Source organism: Phyllobates terribilis, unplaced genomic scaffold, assembly GCF_046119375.1.
Source record: "Phyllobates terribilis strain yellow unplaced genomic scaffold, ASM4611937v1 Scaffold_1__5_contigs__length_1240528914, whole genome shotgun sequence".
Lineage (NCBI taxonomy): Eukaryota > Metazoa > Chordata > Amphibia > Anura > Dendrobatidae > Phyllobates > Phyllobates terribilis.
Genome location: NW_027362761.1, coordinates 186380456 through 186406805, shown reverse-complemented (window position 1 = coordinate 186406805; position 26350 = coordinate 186380456). Strand labels below are relative to the sequence as shown.

General features: G+C 42.1%; 1 protein-coding gene across 1 annotated transcript in view; it reads left to right on the top strand.

Moving 5' to 3' along the window:
- The first annotated feature begins 3037 nt into the window (after window positions 1-3037).
- NMRK1 (nicotinamide riboside kinase 1) overlaps window positions 3038-26350 on the top strand; it is a 104411-nt gene continuing 81098 nt past the window's right edge. The window contains exons 1-4 of the mRNA XM_073670670.1: window positions 3038-3159; window positions 9115-9168; window positions 10478-10568; window positions 11832-11880. Coding sequence (XP_073526771.1) covers window positions 9140-9168; window positions 10478-10568; window positions 11832-11880 — 169 coding nt within the window. The 5' untranslated portion in view covers window positions 3038-3159; window positions 9115-9139. The remainder of the gene's footprint in view (window positions 3160-9114; window positions 9169-10477; window positions 10569-11831; window positions 11881-26350) is intronic.

Below are 26350 nucleotides of genomic sequence, written 5' to 3'. Positions count from 1 at the left end.
ACTGTTATAAGACCTGTATGCATGATTCCAGCCTAAGGGCATATTCACATGGATCGTTTATACAGTGGATTTTCTATCCAGATAGAATATACACTGTGTATTACAGTAGTAGTAGTAGCATAGTGGAGGTTTTATAAAATCAAGAAAATCTGCAGTGTACATTGCCTGGCAGCAGGTCAGTTTAGGCTACAGATACCCAATTTCCAAATGTGTTGGATTTTCTATTGCCGCTCACAAGTCACCTGCAGCTCACTTGCCCTAGACTTCATCACAAGTTGCATGTGACTGTGATTTGGTGATTTATTTTACAGCGTAATTACAGTCACAGCCAAGTGTTTTTGGTCGCGTGACTTGTCTGATTATTGCTGTTGTGTGACCCATGTCACCGTGTAGCCTAATGCTGTGGATCTATACATCATTCACCCTTTGCAGTGCTTTTTTTACTAGCTTTTTTTTGGTATTTCTTGTTTTTTTCTTGTTCAGACATTTTTATGTATTTATTTGTTTTACCTTTATTTATACTTTTGGTGGCTTTTTTTTTTTTAGATCAGTGGCTTTTTCCATATTGCAGTATGCTCTAGGTCAGGGGTCTCAAACTCAGCTGGGCATATGGGCCGCACACGGAAAAACATTTCATTTGGGGGGGCCGCATTATTTGCATGACAAAGTGACATTTTTAGTGATACCATTTTATTTTCTATACACCTTTTGAACTGGTCCTCATCTTGCAGATATGGTCTCCCCTCCAGGTCCCCCATACTGCAGACATGGTCTCCCCTCCAGGTCCCCCATACTGCAGACATGGTCTCCCCTCCAGGTCCCCCATACTGCAGACATGGTCTCCCATCCAGGTCCCCCATACTGCAGACATTGTCTCCCATCCAGGTCCCCCATACTGCAGACATGGTCTCCCATCCAGGTCCCCCATACTGCAGACATGGTCTCCCATCCTGGTCCCCCATACTGCAGACATGGTCTCCCATCCAGGTCCCCCATACTGCAGACATGGTCTCCCATCCAGGTCCCCCATACTGCAGACATGGTCTCCCATCCAGGTCCCCCATACTGCAGACATGGTCTCCCATCCAGGTCCCCCATACTGCAGACATGGTCTCCCATCCTGGTCCCCCATACTGCAGACATGGTCTCCCATCCAGGTCCCCCATATTGCAGACAAGGTTTCCCATCCAGGTCCCCCATATTGCAGACATGGTCTCCCATCCAGGTCCCCTATATTGCAGACATGGTCCCCCATCCAAGTCCCCCATATTACAAACATGGTCCCCCATATTGCAGACATGGTCCCCCATCCAGGTCCCCCATATTACAAACATGGTCCCCCATATTGCAGACATGGTCCCCCATCCAGGTCCCCCATATTGCAGACATGGTCCCCCATATTGCAGACATGGTCCCCCATCCAGGTCCCCCATATTGCAGACATAGTCCCCCATATTGCAGACATGGTCTCCCATCCTGGTCCTTATCTTGCAGACATGTCCCCCATCCATGTTCCCCCCATACTGCGGTCAGGGTCCCCGTCCCCCCATACTGCGGTCAGGGTCCCCGTCCCCCCATACTGCGGTCAAGGTCCCCGTCCCCCCATACTGCGCACAGTGCCCCCCTGGTCTGTATTTCACATGACAGAGAAAAAAAAAAGATTCTCACCTGTCCTCCATTCCCTCGGCATCCTTTCTGCACCTGTGGCCCGCAGGCACAGACCCCGTAACGATCGCGGCTCTCTCCAGCAGCCGCCGACATCAGCGCTGTAGTGCAGTGTATTGCCACACAGAGACCGGCTCTCTGCACAGCAATACCAGTGCCAGCCCCCGTCCTATCAGAGGCCAGCAGCTGATGTCTGCGCATGGCAGTGACGTCATACGCTGCTGCGCTGGGATGCAGATGTCAGCTGCTGGCCTCTGATAGGACGGGGGCTGGCACTGGTATTGCTGTGCAGAGAGCCGGTCTCTGCGCGGCAATACACTACACTACAGCGCTGATGTCGGCGGCTGCTGGAGAGAGCCGCGATCGTTACAGGGTCTATGTGCCTGCGGGCCGCAAGAAGCAGCCGGAGGGGCCGCATGCGGCCCGCGGGCCGCGTGTTTGAGACCCCTGCTCTAGGTGTTCAATTTATCTCATGTATTTTTCCATATGATTATCTATAGGACTTTAACAAAACACATCACCAAACTTCCATGAAATTCATGGTACTTTGTACATGTAAAAAAAAGTGTGTGTGTGAAAGAAATCCTACAAAATCTTCTATTTTCTCCTAGATAGCACTGCCTTAATCCAGGCTAGGTCATACATATTATAAGTCCTCCTAATAAGAAGCTGCTTATAATTGTAATATATCACGGAGTTGTTATTTGACTGTTTGCCTGGCGTGATCTTATTTGATTCCACAGTCCTTTTCCCCTCGAGACGTCAGTGAGTGAAACTAAGGTCTCAGCCCCACTATCAGTATTTTTTCTCAGGAGTGGGAGCCAAAACCAGGAGTGGGGGATAAATGCAGAATTGGTGACTTGTTTCTATTCTACCTTTTCTCTGATTGTTCCTCACCTGGTTTTGGCTCCCACTCATGAGAAAAAATACTGACTGAATACTGACCGAATACTGAACAAATACTGATAGTGGGGCTGTGGTCTAAGGCTGAAGTCACACGAGCGTTTAAATAACCGGTTCCATTCTTATCCAGAAAAGTGGGACCATTTTCTCTCACTTGTCATCCATGTGCAGCCCATATATAATCCGTTTTTTTACTCACCAGCTATTAATCATTTACAGGATCATTTCCCACCATATTACAGAATTGAAATGTATCCGAAAAATCGGATGTTATACTGATAGTCCGCATAGCATCCAATTTTTTTTTCTCGCACTCAGCCGAATACAGAGTGAAGTCGTGGCATGTTGCAATTTATTTCACAGATAGCACTTGCCCGAGTTATACAGTGGTGTGAGCGAGCCCTAAAATGGACAGTGGTAGCCCGGCTTCCTTTTTTCTATTCATAGGGCCATTTTTTTCTCCTTTCTGTAGTGAATCTCCACCCATCAGCTTTACAAGCCCACGTGATGTGTGACTACGACAGCCATGTGAGCTCGTCCTGCCCACTTCCACTGAGCTGACAGGAGGCATTCTCCATGGCCGTACACAAGGTAAACAGGGGGCATATACAATGTATTTCCCTATACTAGGCTAGGCTATGCAGACTTCACAACTGCATTCAAAGGTGAATGTTAAAAGTTCCTATATATTTACACAAAATAAAATGTATCTCTCTCTTAAAAATAATCCACATTGAGAGTCCTCAGTGCTTGATACAAGCTTACGAGACTGCTCGGCTGTCTTCATCAAGCATGGTGTCAAAGAGTCACATATTATACACAACAGGACATAGGGATAGTGCAGGAAATAAGACCAGATGTGAAGCAAACCTTCTACTGATCATCGCAGCATTTATCCGACTCCTTCTCTGAATGTATTTGTGTATTGTATTTGCTCCTTACTGTCGACATTACATCACGCGCTGCTGCACACAACGTATAAAGGAGCACGTGAGCTCATGAAATGAATGGGAAAATCCTTCAGGGTATATTCCTATGTGGCCGATTGACCCAGATTTTATAGTTAATATACAAAGTGATTCAAAAAGGATGGTACAAAATTATAGCCACCGTACTCATAACCGAGAGAACATGACATGAATTCATAAACTTCAAAAGACACTATCTGAAAAAGGGGGAAAATTTCCCTACAAAATGTAATGGGGACTCCTATACCTCTATTGTAGTCTGATATTATTAACGTCAAACTTGACTATTAATAATATACAAATATTAGTGATGCCTTAACGCTAACAAAGAAAGACAAAACCATGTATCAATAAAGAATATTTATTACATACAAATCTACAGTCTGTTACATACATACCGTATTTTTCGGACTATAAGACGCACCCCAAGTTTTGGGGTGAAAAATAGGAAAAAAAAGATTTTTATAAGATGGGGGTCCATCTTATAGTCCAAATTTAAGATATTTTACCTGCGGGGGCGACAGCGGTGGAGCAGGCTCACAGGAGGCATGGTCCCTTCCTCAGGAAGCCAGCGGCTGCAGAAGTGGGGCAATTATGTGGGCCCTGGGTAGGAGGAAGGGTATCCCAGCGGTACGATGCTGCGGGCCCAGTGTCGGTGGTGAGGCAGAGCAGAGTGCTTTGCATAGAGCAGGGTCCCTTCCCCAGGAAGCCGCCGCTAGCTGCAGAAGTGTGGCAATTCTGGGGGCCCGGTGTCAGCGGTGAGCAGAGCGGAGTGCATGATTGCTTTCTCGGGAGCCATTTTCCTGAAGCCATGGTGCGCCAGAAAATGGCCACTGGAGGCGGCGCGTGCACAGATTGAAATCTAGGCCAAACTGCGCATGCACCACCACCGGTGGCCATTTTCCTAAAGCAGCGGGCTGGGCCGAGATCCCAATTTGCGCACGCTCTTCCTCCGGCTGCCCACGGCTTCAATAGAATAGCCACCGGGAAAGCAATGATGGATTCCGCTCTGTTCACCACCGACACCGGGCCCGCAGCATCGTCACACTTCTGCCGCTGCACCTAGGTTCATTCCTGAACATGTTTTCCAGCAACTGACTGGGCATCCCTATTGTCTCCCCTCATCCCCCTCAGCAACCACACTGTGGCACTATACATGAGGAGAATTATATCAGTGGAAGTATTATTCATGTGTAATACATGTGGGGGGATTTTATATATATATATATATACAGTATATACACACGAGTATATATATATTTGCATACATGGGCTAACATGCAATCTCTCTCTCTCTCTCTATATGTACATTTAGGGGCACTTACCTTGTACAATATCCATCCAAGTTTTATCTATACACTGCAAGTGTTCAATAATGAGTTCCATTGTTGTCTCAGGCCAATTCGCCTCCACAATTGCCAGATCTAACACCCTGCAACTTCTTTCTGTGAGGCTATATAAAGGAATCAGTGTATATGCTCCAAACCAGAAAGCCACAGGATCTGAATGACCTGAGACAATGCATCACTGAGACAGTCGAGGTCATATCCTAAATTATGCTGTTTTTGCCTCTGGACAGGACTGGACTGCTGTGTAGATATCTTATATAGATAAAACTTGGATATACAGGTGCTTCTCACAAAATTAGAATATCATCAAAAAGTTCATTTATTTCAGTTCTTCAATACAAAAAGTGAAACTCATATATTATATAGAGTCATTACAGAGTGATCTATTTCAAGTGTTTATTTCTGTTAATGTTGATGATTATGGCTTACAGCCAATGAAAACACACAAGTCATTATCTCAGTAAATTAGAATACTTTATAACAACAGCTTGAAAAATGATTTTAAAATCCAAAATGTTGGCCTACTGAAATGTATGTTCAGTAAGTGCTCTCAATACTTGGTCGGGGCTCCTTTTGCATCAATTACTGCATCAATGCGGCGTGGCATGGAGGCGATCGGCCTGTGGCACTGCTGAGGTGTTATAGAAGCCCAGGTTGCTTTGATAGCAGCCTTCAGCTCGTCTGCATTGTTGGGTCTGGTGTCTCTCATCTTCCTCTTGACAATACTCCATAGATTCTCTATGGGGTTAAGGTCAGGCGAGTTTGCTGGCCAATCAAGCACAGTGATACTGTTGTGAGTAAACCAGGTATTGGTACTTTTGGCAGTGTGAACAGGTGCCAAGTCCTGCTGGAGAATGAAATTTCCATCTCCAAAAATCTTGTCGGCAGAGGGAAGCATGAAGTACTCTAAAATTTCCTGGTAGACGGCTGCGCTGACTTTGGTCTTGATAAAACACAGTGGACCTACACCAGCAGATAACATGGCTCCCCAAACCATCACTGATTGTGGAAACTTCACTAGACCTCAGGCAGCTTGGATTGTGTGCATCTCCACTCTTCCTCCAGACTCTGGGACCTTGATTTCCAAATGAAATGCAAAATTTACTTTCATCTGAAAAATAACACCTTGGACCACTGAGCAACAGTCCAGGTCTTTTGCTCCTTGGCTCAGGTAAGATGCTTCTGGTGTTGTCTATTGGTCATGAGTGGCTTGACACAAGGAATGCGAGACTTATAGCCCATGACATGGATATGTCTGTGTGTGGTGGCTCTTGAAGCAATGACTCCAGCAGCAGTCCACTCCTTGTGAATCTCCCCCAAATTTTTGAATGGCCTTTTCTTAACAATCCTTTCAAGGCTGCGGTTATCCCGGTTGCTTGTGCACCTTTTTCTACCACACTTTTTCCTTCCACTCAGCCTTCCATTAATATGCTTGGATACAACACTCTGTGAACAGCCAGCTTCTTTAGCAATGACCTTTTGTGGCTTACCCTCCTTGTGGAGTGTGTCAATAACTGTCTTCTGGACATCTGTCAAGTCAGCAGTCTTCCCCATGATTGTGGAGCCTACGAAAACAGACTAAGTGTAGGAAGCCTTTGCAGGTGTTTTTTGTTAATTATTCTAATTTACTGAGATAATGACTTTTGTGTTTTCATTGGCTGTAAGCCATAATCATCAACATTAACAGAAATAAACACTTGAAATAGATCACTCTGTTTGTAATGACTCTATATAATATATGAGTTTCACTTTTTGTATTGAAGAACTGAAATAAATTAACTTATTGATGATATTCTAATTTTGTGAGAAGCACCTGTATATGGTGTCTTCTCATGTTGATATATTTGTGTTATGTTTTCTTGGTAGAATATATTTTTTATTGCATTGTTAACATCTGGGAATATGCCCTATAGGATGTGCACAGAGGCTATTACATTGAATTCATGAGATGAGTAGACAGCTCACATTATTCTCTCTCTCGTCATCAGTTCTCTAAGAAAGTATATTTCTAATGGTGCTTTTGACACGAAATTCTCACCAGATGTCAGTAACAACCCATCCAAACCACACAGGCAAAGAAATCAAACCATAGATGTCCATAAATTAAGTTATGTGTAATAATGAGAAATGACGCAGGGAAAAAGTATTGAACACACTTAATATCCAAGGAGTAAAGTTTCTCTTTGTGGAGAGTGACATGTTTAGCATGTCAAGGTGAGGACACTTTTAAGCCACTATGCTCTTTTGGGAAATATGCAAATTGTCTCTTCAGAGAAGAAGAGAACTAGAACGCTATTGTCACTTATAGGAAGTAGCAATCCTAAAAGTCAATATTGACTCTTCAAGGAGCCTTATCACATGACTTGGGATAATAGCCAAAACCAAAATCTCAATTTGCAGACACTGTGTTTCAGGGTACTGCCCTTCGTCAGTGCAAAGTGTGAGATATGGTTTGGCTGAGTGAGCGGCGTATGACCGGTATCCAAGGGGTAACATTTCTCATACACTTAATGAAATTGAATTAATACTTCGTGCAAAAGTCTTTATTAGTGATGACAGCTTCAAGATGACTCCTCTTTGGAGAAACTAGTCGTATGCATTGCTCAGGTGTGATTTTGTCCTATTCTTCCACACAAGCCCTCTTCAAATCCTGAAGGTTTCGTGGGCTCTTTCTATGAAATCTGAGCTTTAGTTCCTTCCATAAATTTTCTATTAGATTCAGGTAAGGTGATTGTCTGGGCCATTCTAGCAGCTTTATTTTCTTTCTCTGAAACCAATTAAGCGTTTCCTTGGCTGTGTATTTGAGATCATTGTCTTGTTGAAATGTCCACCCTTGTTACATCTTCATCATCCTGGTAAATGGCAGCAGATTTTTATGAAGAATGTCTCAGTAAATCTGTCCATTCATCCTTCCTTCAATTACATGAAGTTTGCCAGTGCCATATTCTGAAAAACAACCCCACACGATGATGTTCCCACCTCCAAACTTCACTGTTGGCATGGTGTTTTTGGGGAGAAATGCAGTGCCTTTTGGCCTCCAAACATGGTCTGTATTATGGCATTCAAAGAGTTCAATTTTGTTCTCATCTGAACAGACTATATTCTCCCAGCATTTCACCAATTTGTCTAAATATTGTTGAGCAAATTGTAAATGAGTTTGACCATGCTTTTTGTTCAGCTATGGAGTCTTGCTTGGTGAGCGTCCATACAGGTCATGGAGGTTGCGTGCATTACTTATAGTTTTCTTTGAAACAATTGTACCTGTTCATTCCAGGTCTTTCTGTAGCTCTCCTCTGGTGGTCCTTGGCTCTTGGACAGCTCTTCTGAAAATTATTTTCACTCCTCTCTCTGAAATCATGCGGGGGCACTTGGTCATGGCTGGTTTATGGTGAAATGTCAATAAATTATGTGTAATAGGAGATGACACAGGGAAAAAGTATTGAACACATGAAGAAAGAGAGGTGCAAAAATCCATGGATACTTAGAATTTTGACTCATCAGTCCAGAACACCTGCTTCCATTTTTCTGCATTCTGTTTCTACATTTTTATGCATAGTTGAATCACTTGGCATCTTTCCTTGACCTTCTGGCCAGACTTCTCCAAATAGTAGATGGGTGTAGCTAGGTCCCACTGGTTGCTGCCTATTATCAGCTGATGGCACTGCTTGACTTCTCCCATTTTCCACGCTGTTGGCAATGGCACCACATGGAAAAGAAATGTCACAAGACATGAGAAAATCATTGGGTTCAGGAGCAGCAGGACAACAGGAGATTTATTACCCTGGCAGACCATGACACTTTATCTATCAAGCACCACAGTGCTACCATGTGACAATATCACTGTAAATGGTGTCCATAGTTTTACATAGGACTGCTGGTATCATTTACTACATTATTTGTTCTCAAAGAGTGATCACTGTATTATCTGTAGTGTTACACAGGACTGCAGGTGACATGTACTACATTAATTGTACTCTTATGTGTTATCTGTGGTGTTACATTTTTTTATTTTTGGGGAGGGGTGGATCACATGTCTTGGGGCTTGGGCACCTGACTTTTACAACACCCCTCGTGTTAGATAACTTGAAAAAAGCTTATTTGTAATGTGTTCTTCTTATTGGCATTTATTTAACAAAATGTGACATTTTTAATACAATATTTAATATAACATTTTCTGATGTTTTTAATTTTCTGTAAATATATAATACCTTCTTGTTGTTTTAACACAGAAGTAGAAACCAAGAAAGTAAGGCCATGAAAACGTTCATTGTTGGAATTGGTGGGTGAGTATTCTTACAATAACATAGCAGATAACGTCCCAATGCTTCTTATACTATACTATGCTATAAATGCGGATATTTCCATTTAATCACCCCTACATCTGGCCAGTGTCATAAGGTTGACTCACCTTTCTGCACGGAGCCATTGGATACTTCAGGGCTAAAGTCTATCATAGGGCTGTCCCTTACATATAATAGATTAAAACATTTTTATATAGCTCATGTTATAACTGTCTATTCTTCCATATATTTCAGTCAGCCAAAATCAGATTATTATATTCAGCAAAATGGGGCTAGTGTACTTACTATGAAAATCCATGCTAGAATGGCTGTATAATCCTAATTTTGAAAGTTTACACTCACTCTTCTCCCAGCTAGCCTGATAGACAGCTCCTTAGTGTCCCTCCTCTCTCCTGCTGCTGAGCTCTCACTCTGATTAGTACAAGCTGCAGCTGTCAGTCAGTGCTGGTTGGGTGGAGATTGAATACACTTGTACTTATGAGCTCTTTCATTTTTTAGCAGGACATATTAATATCAGCATTATAGAAGCATTCTGACATGGATTTTCAAAGTACACAAGTATCATCAGGATCTATCTAATAATGTATACCACTTGCATTGTGAAATATGGTGACAATTCCGCTTTAAAAAAGCACTCCCATTAATGTTTTTTCATTAAATGTGTGTATATGTATTTGGTGTGTATGTGTTAATATACTCCCCTACCGCTGCCTTCTCTGGTGTCCAGCTCTGTTCTGCTTCACTTCTCAGTGACGTCACCACAATTCAGACTATCCGGTTCACTCTATGCGTGAGCCAGAAGTCTCTTTTACAACATAAGTCTGTGGAACTTCATCCTGACGCTACATAGACTTCAATTATAAAAGCCACTTCTGGGTCATGAAGAGTGCAGTGTGATCTGCAGAGTGGTGATGTCACTGAGAAGAGGAGCAGAACGAGCCTGGATAGAAGGCAGAGAAGGCAGCAGTAGGTGAGTATATTAATACACTCACACTACATTACATACATACACATACAATTAATGTAGAAAAATCTTCATGGGAGGGCTTCTGTAACATACAGTGTTTCAATTCCTCTTCCTGGGAATATTGTTGTTTCCTTTCAGAGACTAAGCTGGACTTTGTTACAGTGTATCCAGACAATCTTCTTCCCGTTTTTGTACACAGCCAGTTGAAAAGCTGCAACAGCCCTGGATAGTCCTCTGCTCTGCTTCCCTTTAGTGCTTTATTTCATTCACTAATGTTATTATTAAATATGTGGATTTTGACATATTTCATTTTTAATTTGGTAGTGTGACAAATGGTGGAAAAACAACACTTGCCGACAAACTTCTGAAAATGCTTCCCAACTGCAGTCTGATCAGCCAGGATAACTATTTCAAGGTATCAATCACAGTAACCATATTGGTGGATTACGATTCTTTAAAGGGGGAATTCTCAAGTTTTGAAGGTGCCCCCTCTCCGTGGATTAGGGAATAACTTCTTGATTGCTGGGGGTCCTATAGCTGTGATGCCCACCGATTTCGAGTACTGGGGCCTTGTGAATGGATCGGAGGTCAATCATGATGCTGCCTCTCCATTCATTGTTATGGGACTGCTGAAGACAGGATGAGCCCACTGTTCAGCTATCTGTAGCGGTCCTATTAAGAACGAATGGAATCCACAGTGTGCATGATTGACCTCCACTCCATTCTCATGGGGCTCTTTAGCGCTCCTCTTTTTTAGATCAATGGGGGTCCCAGTGCTAGGAGCCCTAGCAATCGGGAAGCTATCCCCTCTCTCATGGATAGAGAATAACTTCAAAACTTGGGAATACCCCTTTAATGAAGTGTACCTATATGTTTTGGACTTTATTATATATCAGAGTATTTTGTTATATTATATGTTGATTTAATAACAAGAAAATTCATTCATAAAAATATGTGCCCCCAGGATTACTTCTGTAATCTTTTCTGTAACCTTAAACCGAACAAGGCATTAATACCAGGCAAAGCCACCATTAAAAGTGTAGCCCCCCTTGCTCGGTAAACAATAGAGATGATGTAGCCCTTGGTGAATAGCTTCGCCCCCACATAGACAGCTGCCATGAGATCTGATATTGATGGTTATCCTAAGGATATGCCATGAATATTGTTGTTTTAGAAAACTCCTTTAAAAGGACTCTGTAAGCACAGAATGACTGTTCAAACTAAGCTCGGTGCTTCATTGCGGAGCCAATCATTTATATACACCTTCCCATCTACTTGGTTTCCCTCTATCTCAACATCCCCCCTCCACTCCTTATTTGAATGACAGCTCAGGCTTCATGGAGCCAGGGAAGGGTGGAGAAAGATGGAAAACAAGCAGGTGGGATGGTGTATGTAAATGATTGGCCATGTTACACTGAGCGCCTGTACTTGGTTTGAACAGTCATTCTGTGCTGACAGTCCCTTTAAATTAGGGGCTGTATAGAAAGCAATTCTACTCCTTTCTGTCTTCTATTCGTGAAGACAAAATTTTCAGATATTTACTAAAAAAATGTTTAGAAATGAATTAGAGAAAAACTTTTTTCTTTGCACTTAGTGATTTTTTTTCTTACTCACAATTTGATATTCTTATGAACATGTCATTATGTGATTTGTTACATTTTTATCATTTTGAGTTTAGCCAGAGGAAGAAGTTGCAACAGATGAAAGAGGATTTAAACAATTTGATGGTAAGCACTAAAATACGCTTAATTGTCATATCCACATATATACACATATACTGTAGAGGTTTGGGCGCACCACTCATATGAATGGGTGCGTAGATTCCAAAGAGGACCTGTGATCAGCTAGTCTCTGTGATCTTCTGATCCCAGGTGCACCACAGGTCCCAGCAGGGTACAGCACACTTGTGACAGAAATGGTGAAAAAAAAGAAATTCCACTATTATTTTTGGGGGTTTTGTTTTTAGAGCCTTCAGTGTGCGGTGAAAATGACCCGCAGTGTGATTCTCATGGTCAGTACAATTACAATGATACCAAGGATATCAGGGGTCTTTTAACTTTCGTGGATAAAAAATATTCTTCACTTTGATATCAAATATGTTGTTATTGTCTTTATTTTTGTATTGCATTGGAAAAGGGAGGTGATCTAAACATTTTTTTTAATATATATTTTTTAAAACTTTTTTTTTATTGCTTTTTTTTGTTTGTTTTTAGTTCCCCTAGTGAACTTGAATCTGATTGCTTGAAGTACAAAGGTGGCTGCAACTGAGGTCTTTAGGAGGTCACTGGCTTCCATGCAACCCATTAGCACTTCATGACCACCTACCCCATATTTACAGCAGCAATTACGTGGTTAAACAACAGTGATGAGCTGCTGTTAGATGCAGGTGCCAGCTGTATAACACAGCCAGCACTCCCTGTATATAGTGTGGGCTCAGCTCCTGAGCCTGCTCCATACATGCGAACCTTATATCCACCAAACATGTACAATGTATGTCAGGAAGTGGTTAGATTAAAATTTAAACTATGCAGATTTTTTTCACTCTAAACTTCGCTCCTCAACATTGAAATTGCAACACTAGGAAGGAAAAGTCATAAAAGTGTAGAAATCACAAGATCAACACACACGTTCATGATATGGAAATGCTGAAAAAATGGAAACACAATGTTCAAAACATCTTGATTTATTCAGTATTGAGTATGAGCACCACCTGCAGAAATACATACACTTATATGCATTGTCTGCTATTAATTAGTTCAGTAATTTATTTATTTTACTCACCTATATAGCGCCATTAATTCCAGACATTATCATCACTGTCCCCATTGGGGCTCACAATTTACATTCCCTATCAGCATGTCTTTGGAAATTGGGAGGAAACCCATGCAAACATAGGGAGAACATACAAACTCTTTGCAGATGTTGTCCTTGGTGGGATTTGAACTCAGGACCACAGTGTTGCAAGACTGGAGTGCTAACCACTGAGCCACCGTATCTAAGGAGAGTTCTGCCATGCTGAATGCACTTGGGCATGCAAATCATCAAGATCCACTGCGGACAGCTCCCTTTGCAATTTCCAAACAATAATGTCTCAGATGTGTGTGATCGTAGGCAAGTCCAAAGACCCTGCAGGCCATAGTACCATGTTTAGGCCACACAGGCTGCTCACAATAACACGAGCAATGTGTGCTCTGGTATTGTCATCATGAAAAATAGCTCCTGGGACACCTTGGTGAAATGACTGTACTAGTAGTTCCACAATTGATCCATTCTGTACTGCAAGTGAAATTAGACATCACATACCAAGCCTAAGGTATCAAACAGTGTCTACAAAAGCCACCAGAAGGCATTTGCACAACACTGGGTCATGAGCCAGAAATCTAGTTACAGAAATTCCATTGACCTCATGCCTCCACTCTCAAAGACTATCATGGAAATGAAGACTGGATTGGATGTCTATCCTCTTCAGCGATGAGTCTGTTTGTCCTGGATACAATAATAGCCAGAAATTGGTCAGGAGACCAAATGGGCAATGCCATGGAAAGGTCGTCACAAAAAAGGGATTATGGTGTGCTGTGACATACTGTATGGTAACTGGACCCCTCTAGTGTTCATTCCAGGTACACTAACAGCTCAGTGTTACATTGAATTGGTCGTGGAATCAGTGGTATGGCCATTTCTCCAACTATTAATAACCTCATTGATAGCAGGCAAGGCGTGTAAGTGTGTGTATTTCTACACTTGGTGCTCGATGTAAATACTTTTATGCCCAAAAATGACAAAAGTATTCTGAGAGTGATACCTTTATTGACTAACCAGAAAAAATATATATATATTTGCAAGCTTTCAGAGCACAAAGGCTCCTTCTTCAGACGGGATTGGTGCTCAATATTGATGCTTAAATTCAAGATGATTTTAAAATTTTGTATCTGTTTTTTCATGATTTGTATATCATTAACGTGTATCCATTGTAATGCAGAGTCTTGCTACATTGCTAAAATGTCCAGGGGGTGTGTTCTGGCTGACCACGTACCTCCCCTTCAGGTGACTGTGACATCATCACAGGTCCTGTGCGCACAGAAGGATATATAAATCCTGGTGATTTCGAAACAGTAGGGAGGCAAGAGGCCTGATCCCTGTGTCTGGGACACCATTAGCCTTGAGAGGCAAGAGGCCTGATCCCTGTGTCTGGGACACCATTAGCCTTGAGAGGCAAGAGGCCTGATCCCTGTGTCTGGGACACCATTAGCCTTGAGAGGCAAGAGGCCTGATCCCTGTGTCTGGGACACCATTAGCCTTGAGAGGCAAGAGGCCTGATCCCTGTGTGTGGGACACCATTAGCCTTGAGAGGCAAGAGGCCTGATCCCTGTGTCTGGGACACCATTAGCCTTGAGAGGCAAGAGGCCTGATCCCTGTGTCTGGGACACCATTAGCCTTGGGAGGCAAGAGGCCTGGTCCCTGTGTGTGGGACACCATTAGCCTTGAGAGGCAAGAGGCCTGATCCCTGTGTCTGGGACACCATTAGCCTTGAGAGGCAAGAGGCCTGATCCCTGTGTCTGGGACACCATTAGCCTTGAGAGGCAAGAGGCCTGATCCATGTGTCTGGGACACCATTAGCCTTGAGAGGCAAGAGGCCTGATCCCTGTGTCTGGGACACCATTAGCCTTGGGAGGCAAGAGGCCTGATCCCTGTGTCTGGGACACCATTAGCCTTGAGAGGCAAGAGGCCTGATCTCTGTGTCTGGGACACCATTAGCCTTGAGAGGCAAGAGGCCTGATCCCTGTGTCTGGGACACCGTTAGCCTTGGGAGGCAAGAGGCCTGATCCCTGTGTCTGGGACACCATTAGCCTGGAAGGCACGTGGCCTGGATACCACGTCTGGTGAGCCTTAAACCATAGCTTAGGCAGAACAGAGCTAATGGAAGCCGCTAGACCCGGCAAAGGTAAAAACGCCGCTTGTTATGGACATTGATGTTGTTACCTTGCTGAAGGCTGTATCTGAAGCCAAGTGGGCATATCTGTCACTGAGAAGGCTCTATGATATTACATGTGTAACATTCCTGCGAGCCACTGTGATGGACTATGTTATAAGCAGTTTATGATGTTTAATAAACTGCTGGACTGTAGATTACCGGAAAACGTTGCATGTGTGCTTTAATTGACCCGGTGAAGTGAGTGCCCCTCAACATGATGAATAGCGTTACCTCACACCATCCTGTGATTTCCAGAAGTCCACGACTTTTCCTCCTTGGTGTTGAAATTTCAATGATGAGGATTGTATATCTAATAATGTTTCTCCCCATGCTCTATGACAAGATGTTCACTCTGACTGATTCCATGTAAACGTGTTTATTTATTCATATTTAGAAAACCTATATTCAAATAACCTGTAACTACCATGAATTCTGAGATAAGAGAGGATCTCTCTATCAAGATTCTTATATTGTTAGCCAGACGTGGCTGGCAAGAATGTCTCTTGCTCTGGATAACCCAGCATGTCCATGCATTACACAGAAAACCTTAAAGGGGTTTTTCCACGAACAAAAGTATATTTTAATCAACAGATCTTGGAATAAAAATTAACTCCACAATTGGTTGGATGGGTTTAAAAAAAAAATGTTCCTGTTAGGAGATCATCTTATAAATGTGTAATGGCTGTGTCTGACCGTGCAGGAACAAGTTGGATATACCACAGCTAATGGACAGGGGAGAACGTAAAAGAGTATACAGACAGGCTTGGACTGGCCCACAAGAGAATAGGAGAATCCTCTGGTGGGCCCCTGTGCAGGAGTGGCCCACCACCCTCTTATGAGCAGTACTTGGCACTATATACTTGAATCACTATGTACAGACAAAGGCAGCATATTATTCATTTAACAATCTACCTAGTTCATTGTTAAATAAATTTGTGATTGAGGATAATGTCACATTTGCATGTAGCTGAAAAGTGGGGCCCTGGAGTTGGTTACTGGTGGGCCCTTGGCTCCCCAGTCCGACACTGCTTGTGTCTCTTGTATTCGGCGGCTGTGTCCCGGTCTTCAGTCTTCTATCAGGTAGTTTGTTGTGTAGGACATATACTATTTTAGTGCCCTTCCCCCATCACAGAGATCGGCCGCCATAACAGTTATAGCGTAACTTGGGACAGAAGCTGACAATATGATACCACAATGGGTGGATATACTGTATATGTGGTCTGCCATCTGTAAATGGTGTCCCCATAATTCCTGGTTCTACTTGTGGAATACTGAGGGTAGTAATGACAAAAAACCTCACATGACACTTTTATTTTCTTTCTTTTTATTTTTTTAATTGGAATAGCAGTAAGCAACATTGTAATAAAAATATTACTGGCCCTTTAAGAAATTAAACTATGATCGCAATGAATCTCAGGTCAGGCCTCATAGAGACCACAGAACTGGCTGTGGTCATTGGGGATCGGCTGAGAGCCACTGGACCGAAAGATCCAGAGGAAGGCGAAGAAACCCCCCGGAGAGTCCTGCCTCAGGGGGGTAAAAAATTCCTTCCTGACCCCAGTTGTGGCGATCGGATATTTCCCTGGATCACGTCTGTCCTGCTGCATATTGCTGTAAATCTGCATGTAATTATAAGCTTTGGAGATGGAAAAGACAAATACACCCTGCTCAAGAAGAGCTTACAATCTAATATGCAATATACAGGCTGCTCCTCAGGGCATGCAGAATAATGCACAGCCTGTCTTAGGAGCTTACAATCTAATATACAGTATACAGGCTGCTCTTGAGGGCATACAGAATAATGCACACCCTGTCCTAGGAGCTTACAATCTAATATACAATATACAGGCTGCTCCTGAGGGCATGCAGAATAATGTACACCCTGTCCTAGGAGCTTACAATCTAATATACAGTATACAGGCTGCTCCTGAGGGCATACAGAATAATGCACACCCTGTCCTAGGAGCTTACAATCTAATATACACTATACAGGATGCTACTGAGGGCATACAGAATAATGTACACCCTGTCCTAGGAGCGTACAATCTAATATACAGTATACAGACTGCTCCTGATGGCATGCAGAATAATATACACCCTGACCTAGGAGCTTACAATCTAATATACAATATACAGACTGCTCCTGAGGGCATACAGAATAATGCACACCCTGTCCTAGGAGCTTACAATCTAATATACAGTATACAGACTGCTCATGAGGGCATACAGAATAATGCACACCCTGTCCTAGGAGGTTACAATCTAATATACAATATACAGACTGCTCCTGAGGGCATACAGAATAATGTACACCCTGTCCTAGGAGCTTACAATCTAATATACACTATACAGGATGCTACTGAGGGCATACAGAATAATGTACACCCTGTCCTAGGAGCGTACAATCTAATATACAGTATACAGACTGCTCCTGATGGCATGCAGAATAATATACACCCTGACCTAGGAGCTTACAATCTAATATAAAATATACAGGCTGCTCCTGAGGGCATACAGAATAATGCATACGCTGTCCTAGGAGCTTACAATCTAATATACAATATACAGACTGCTCCTGATGGCATGCAGAATAATGTACACCGTGTCCTAGGAGCTTACAATCTAATATACAATATACAGGCTGCTCCTGAGGGCATGCAGAATAATGCACACCCTGTCCTAGGAGCTAACAATCTAATATACAATATACAGACTGCTCCTGAGAGCATACAGAATAATCTACACCCTGTCCTAGGAGCTTACAATCTAATATACAATATACAGACTGCTCCTGAGGGCATACAGAATAATGTACACATTGTCGTAGGAGCTTAGAATCTAATAAAAAATATACAGACTGCTCTTGAGGGCATGCAGAATAATGTACATCCTGTCCTAGGAGCTTACAATCTAATATACACTATACAGACTGCTCCTGAGAGCATGCAGAATAATCTACACCCTGTCCTAGGAGCTTACAATCTAATATACAATATACAGACTGCTCCTGAGAGCATACAGAATAATCTACACCCTGTCCTAGGAGCTTACAATCTAATATACAATATACAGACTGCTCCTGATGGCATGCAGAAAAATGTACACCCTGTCCTAGGAGCTTACAATCTACTATACACTATACAGGCTGCTACTGAGGGCATGAGGAATAATGTACACCCTCTCCTAGGAGCTTACAATCTAATATACAATATACATGCTGCTCCTGAGGGCATACAGAATAATGTACACCCTGTTATAGGAGCTGACAATCTAATATACAATATACAAGCTGCTCCTGAGGGCATACAGAACAATGTACACCCTGTCCTAGCGGCTTACAATCTAATATACAATATACAGACTGCTCCTGAGGGCATACAGAATAATGTACACATTGTCGTAGGAGCTTAGAATCTAATAAACAATATACAGACTGCTCCTGAGGGCATGCAGAATAATGTACATCCTGTCCTAGGAGCTTACAATCTAATATACACTATACAGACTGCTACTGAGAGCATGCAGAATAATGTACACCCTGTCCTAGGAGCTGACAATCTAATATACACTATACAGGCTGCTACTGAGGGCATGAGGAATAATGTACACCCTGTCCTAGGAGCTGACAATCTAATATACACTATACAGGCTGCTACTGAGGGCATGAGGAATAATGTACACCCTATCCTAGGAGCTGACAATCTAATATACAATATACAAGCTGCTCCTGAGGGCATACAGAACAATGTACACCCTGTCCTAGGAGCTTACAATCTAATATACAATATACAGACTGCTCCTGAGGGCATACAGAATAATGTACACATTGTCGTAGGAGCTTAGAATCTAATAAAAAATATACAGACTGCTCTTGAGGGCATGCAGAATAATGTACATCCTGTCCTAGGAGCTTACAATCTAATATACACTATACAGACTGCTCCTGAGAGCATGCAGAATAATCTACACCCTGTCCTAGGAGCTTACAATCTAATATACAATATACAGACTGCTCCTGATGGCATGCAGAATAATGTACACCCTGTCCTAGGAGCTCACAATCTAATATACAATATACAGGCTGCTCCTGAAGGCATGCAGAATAATGCACACCCTGTCCTAGGAGCTTACAATCTAATATACAATATACAGACTGCTCCTGAGAGCATACAGAATAATCTACACCCTGTCCTAGGAGCTTACAATCTAATATACAATATACAGACTGCTCCTGATGGCATGCAGAAAAATGTACACCCTGTCCTAGGAGCTTACAATCTACTATACACTATACAGGCTGCTACTGAGGGCATGAGGAATAATGTACACCCTCTCCTAGGAGCTTACAATCTATTATACAATATACATGCTGCTCCTGAGGGCATACAGAATAATGTACACCCTGTCATAGGAGCTGACAATCTAATATACAATATACAAGCTGCTCCTGAGGGCATACAGAACAATGTACACCCTGTCCTAGGAGCTTACAATCTAATATACAATATACAGACTGCTCCTGAGGGCATACAGAATAATGTAGACATTGTCGTAGGAGCTTAGAATCTAATAAACAATATACAGACTGCTTCTGAGGGCATGCAGAATAATGTACATCCTGTCCTAGGAGCTTACAATCTAATATACACTATACAGACTGCTCCTGAGAGCATGCAGAATAATGTACACCCTGTCCTAGGAGCTTACAATCTAATATACAATATACAGGCTGCTCCTGAGGGCATGCAGAATAATGTACACCCTGCCCTAGGAGCTTACAATCTAATATACAATATACAGACTGCTCCTGAGAGCATACAGAATAATGTACACCCTGTTCTAGGAGCTTACAATATAATATACAATATACAGGCTGCTCCTGAGGGCATGCAGAATAATGTACACCCTGCCCTAGGAGCTTACAATCTAATATATAATATACAGGCTGCTCCTGAGGGCATGCATAATAATGTACATCCTCTCCTAGGAGCTTACAATCTAATATATAATATACAGGCTGCTCCTGATAGCATACAGTATAATCTACGCCCTATTCTAGGAGCTTACAATCTAATATACAATATACAGACTGCTCCTGAGGGCATACAGAATAATGTACACCCTGTCCCAGGAGCTTACAATCTAATATATAATATACAGGCTGCTCCTGAGGGCATGCAGAATAATGTACACCCTGTCCTAGGAGCTTACTATCTAATATATAATATACAGGCTGCTCCTGAGAGCATACAGAATAATATACACCCTGTCCTAGGAGCTTACTATCTAATATATAATATACAGGCTGCTCCTGAGGGCATACAGAATAATATACACCCTGTCCTAGGAGCTTACAATCTAATATACAGTATACAGGCTGCTCCTGAGAGCATGCAGAATAATGCACACCCTGTCCTAGGAGCTTACAATCTAATATACAATATACAGGCTGCTCCTGAGAGCATGCAGAATAATGCACACCCTGTCCTAGGAGCTTACTATCTAATATACAATATACAGGCTGCTCCTGAGAGCATACAGAATAATATACACCCTGTCCTAGGAGCTTACAATCTAATATATAATATACAGGCTGACCCTGAGGGCATGCAGAATAATGCACACCCTGTCCTAGGAGCTTACTATCTAATATATAATATACAGGCTGACCCTGAGAGCATGCAGAATAATGTACATCCTTTCCTAGGAGCTTACAATCTAATATACAATATACAGACTGCTCCTGAGGGCATGCAGAATAATGTACACCCTGTCCTAGGAGCTTACTATCTAATATATAATATACAGGCTGCTCCTGAGAGCATGCAGAATAATGTACATCCTTTCCTAGGAGCTTACAATCTAATATACAATATACAGACTGCTCCTGATGGCATGCACAATAATATACACCCTGTCCTAGGAGCTTACAATCTAATATACAATATACAGACTGCTCCTGAGGGCATGCAGAATAATGTACACCCTGTCCTAGGAGCGTACAATCTAATATACAGTATACAGACTGCTCCTGATGGCATGCAGAATAATATACACCCTGTCCTAGGAGCTTACAATCTAATATACAATATACAGACTGCTCCTGAGAGCATACAGAATAATCTACACCCTGTCCTAGGAGCTTACAATCTAATATACAATATACAGACTGCTCCTGATGGCATGCAAAAAAATGCACACCCTGTCCTAGGAGCTTACAATCTACTATACACTATACAGGCTGCTACTGAGGGCATGAGGAATAATGTACACCCTCTCCTAGGAGCTTACAATCTATTATACAATATACATGCTGCTCCTGAGGGCATACAGAATAATGTACACCCTGTCATAGGAGCTGACAATCTAATATACAATATACAAGCTGCTCCTGAGGGCATACAGAACAATGTACACCCTGTCCTAGGAGCTTACAATCTAATATACAATATACAGGCTGCTCCTGAGGGCATACAGAACAATGTACACCCTGTCCTAGGAGCTTACAATCTAACATACAACATACAGGCTGTTCCTGAGGGCATACAGAATAATGTACACCCTGTCCTAGGAGCTTACAATCTAATATACAATATACAGACTGCTCCTGAGGGCATACAGAATAATGTAGACATTGTCGTAGGAGCTTAGAATCTAATAAACAATATACAGACTGCTCCTGAGGGCATGCAGAATAATGTACATCCTGTCCTAGGAGCTTACAATCTAATATACACTATACAGACTGCTCCTGAGAGCATGCAGAATAATGTACACCCTGTCCTAGGAGCTTACAATCTAATATACAATATACAGGCTGCTCCTGAGGGCATGCAGAATAATGTACACCCTGCCCTAGGAGCTTACAATCTAATATACAATATACAGACTGCTCCTGAGAGCATACAGAATAATGTACACCCTGTTCTAGGAGCTTACAATATAATATACAATATACAGGCTGCTCCTGAGGGCATGCAGAATAATGTACACCCTCCCCTAGGAGCTTACAATCTAATATATAATATACAGGCTGCTCCTGAGGGCATGCATAATAATGTACACCCTCTCCTAGGAGCTTACAATATAATATATAATATACAGGCTGCTCCTGAGAGCATACAGTATAATCTACGCCCTGTTCTAGGAGCTTACAATCTAATATACAATATACAGACTGCTCCTGAGGGCATACAGAATAATGTACACCCTGTCCCAGGAGCTTACAATCTAATATATAATATACAGGCTGCTCCTGAGGGCATGCAGAATAATGTACACCCTGTCCTAGGAGCTTACTATCTAATATATAATATACAGGCTGCTCCTGAGAGCATACAGAATAATATACACCCTGTCCTAGGAGCTTACTATCTAATATATAATATACAGGCTGCTCCTGAGGGCATACAGAATAATATACACCCTGTCCTAGGAGCTTACAATCTAATATACAGTATACAGGCTGCTCCTGAGAGCATGCAGAATAATGCACACCCTGTCCTAGGAGCTTACAATCTAATATACAATATACAGGCTGCTCCTGAGAGCATGCAGAATAATGCACACCCTGTCCTAGGAGCTTACTATCTAATATACAATATACAGGCTGCTCCTGAGAGCATACAGAATAATATACACCCTGTCCTAGGAGCTTACAATCTAATATATAATATACAGGCTGACCCTGAGGGCATGCAGAATAATGCACACCCTGTCCTAGGAGCTTACTATCTAATATATAATATACAGGCTGACCCTGAGAGCATGCAGAATAATGTACATCCTTTCCTAGGAGCTTACAATCTAATATACAATATACAGACTGCTCCTGATGGCATGCAGAATAATATACACCCTGTCCTAGGAGCTTACAATCTAATATACAATATACAGGCTGCTCCTGAGGGCATGCAGAATAATGTACACCCTGTCCTAGGAGCGTACAATCTAATATACAGTATACAGACTGCTCCTGATGGCATGCAGAATAATATACACCCTGTCCTAGGAGCTTACAATCTAATATAAAATATACAGGCTGCTCCTGAGGGCATACAGTATAATGCACACACTGTCCTAGGAGCTTACAATCAAATATACAATATACAGACGGCTCCTGAGAGCATACAGAATAATCTACATCCTGTCCTAGGAGCTTACAATCTAATATACAATATACAGACTGCTCCTGATGGCATGCAGAATAATGTACACCCTGTCCTAGGAGCTTACAATCTAATATACAATATACAGGCTGCTCCTGAGGGCATGCAGAAAAATGTACACCCTGTTCTAGGAGCTTACAATCTAATATACACTATACAAGCTGCTACTGAGGGCATGAGGAATAATGTACACCCTCTCCTAGGAGCTTACAATCTAATATACAATATACATGCTGCTCCTGAGGGCATACAGAATAATGTACACCCTGTCCTAGGAGCTTACAGTCTAATATATAATATACAGGCTGCCCCTGAGTGCATACAGAATAATGTACACCCTGTCCTAGGAGCTGACAATCTAATATACAATATACAAGCTGCTCCTGAGGGCATACAGAACAATTTACACCCTGTCCTAGTAGCTTACAATCTAATATACAATACACAGACTGCTCCTGAGGGCATACAGAATAATGTACACATTGTCGTAGGAGCTTACACTCTAATATACAATATACAGGCTGCTCCTGAGGGCATGCAGAATAATGTACACCCTGTCCTAGGAGCTTACAATCTAATATATAATATACAGGCTACTCCTGAGAGCATACAGAATAATGTACACCCTGTCCTAGGAGCTTACAATCTAATATACAATATACAGGCTGCTCCTGAGAGCATACAGAATAATGTACACCCTGTCCTAGGAGCTTACAACCTAATATATAATATACAGACTGCTCTTGAGGGCATACAGAATAATGTACACCCTGTTCTAGGAGCTTACAATCTAATTTACAATATACAGGCTGCTCCTGAGAGTATGCAGAATAATGTACACCCTGTCCTAGGAGCTTACAATCTAATAAACAATATACAGACTGCTCCTGAGGGCATGCAGAATAATGAACACCTTGTCCTAGGAGCTTACAATCTAATATACAATATACAGACTACTCCTGAGGGCATGCAGAATAATGTACACCCTGCCCTAGGAGCTTACAATCTAATATACAATATACAGGCTGCTCCTGAGGGCATGCAGAATAATGTACACCCTGTCCTTGGAGCTTACAATCTAATATACAATATACAGGCTGCTCTCCTGAGAGCATGCAGCATAATCTACACCCTGTCCTAGGAGCTTACAATCTAATATACACTATATAGGCTGCTCCTGAGGACATACAGAATAATGCACACCCTGTCCTAGGAGCTTACAATCTAATATACAGACTACGCCTGAGAGCATACAGAATAATGTACACCCTGTCCTATGAGCTTACAATCTAATATATAATATACAGACTGCTACTGAGGGCATACAGAATACTGTACACCCTGTCCTAGGAGCTGACAATCTAATATACACTATACAGGCTGCTACTGAGGGCATGAGGAATAATGTACACCCTGTCCTAGGAGCTGACAATCTAATATACAATATACAGACTGCTCCTGAGGGCATACAGAATAATGTACACCCTGTCCTAGGAGCTTACAATCTAATATACAATATACAGACTGCTCCTGAGGGCATACAGAATAATGTACACATTGTCGTAGGAGCTTAGAATCTAATAAAAAATATACAGAGTGCTCCTGAGGGCATGCAGAATAATGTACATCCTGTCCTAGGAGCTTACAATCTAATATACACTATACAGACTGCTCCTGAGAGCATGCAGAATAATCTACACCCTGTCCTAGGAGCTTACAATCTAATATACAATATACAGACTGCTCCTGATGGCATGCAGAATAATGTACACCCTGTCCTAGGAGCTTACAATCTACTATACACTATACAGGCTGCTACTGAGGGCATGAGGAATAATGTACACCCTCTCCTAGGAGCTTACAATCTAATATACAATATACATGCTGCTCCTGAGGGCATACAGAATAATGTACACCCTGTCATAGGAGCTGACAATCTAATACACAATATACAAGCTGCTCCTGAGGGCATACAGAACAATGTACACCCTGTCCTAGGAGCTTACAATCTAATATACAATATACAGAATGCTCCTGAGGGCATACAGAATAATGTACACCCTGTCCTAGGAGCTTACAATCTAATATACACTATACAGACTGCTCCTGAGAGTATGCAGAATAATGTACACCCTGTCCTAGGAGCTTACAATCTAATATACAATATACAGGCTGCTCCTGAGGGCATGCAGAATAATGTACTCCCTGCCCTAGGAGCTTACAATCTAATATACAATATACAGACTGCTCCTGAGAGCATACAGAATAATGTACACCCTGTTCTAGGAGCTTACTATCTAATATATAATATACAGGCTGCTCCTGAGAGCATACAGAATAATATACTCCCTGTCCTAGGAGCTTACTATCTAATATATAATATACAGGCTGCTCCTGAGGGCATACAGAATAATATACACCCTGTCCTAGGAGCTTACAATCTAATATACAGTATACAGGCTGCTCCTGAGAGCATGCAGAATAATGCACACCCTGTCCTAGGAGCTTACAATCTAATATACAATATACAGGCTGCTCCTGAGAGCATGCAGAATAATGCTCACCCTGTCCTAGGAGCTTACTATCTAATATACAATATACAGGCTGCTCCTGAGAGCATGCAGAATAATGCACACCCTGTCCTAGGAGCTTACTATCTAATATATAATATACAGGCTGACCCTGAGAGCATGCAGAATAATTTACATCCTTTCCTAGGAGCTTACAATCTAATATACAATATACAGACTGCTCCTGAGGGCATGCAGAATAATGTACACCCTGTCCTAGGAGCTTACAATCTAATATACAATATACAGGCTGCTCCTGAGGGCATGCAAAATAATGCACACCCTGTCCTAGGAGCTTACAATCTAATATATAATTTACAGACTGCTCCTGAGAGCATACAGAATAATCTACACCCTGTCCTAGGAGCTTACAATCTAATATACAATATACAGACTGCTCCTGATGGCATGCAGAAAAATGTACACCCTGTCCTAGGAGCTTACAATCTACTATACACTATACAGGCTGCTACTGAGGGCATGAGGA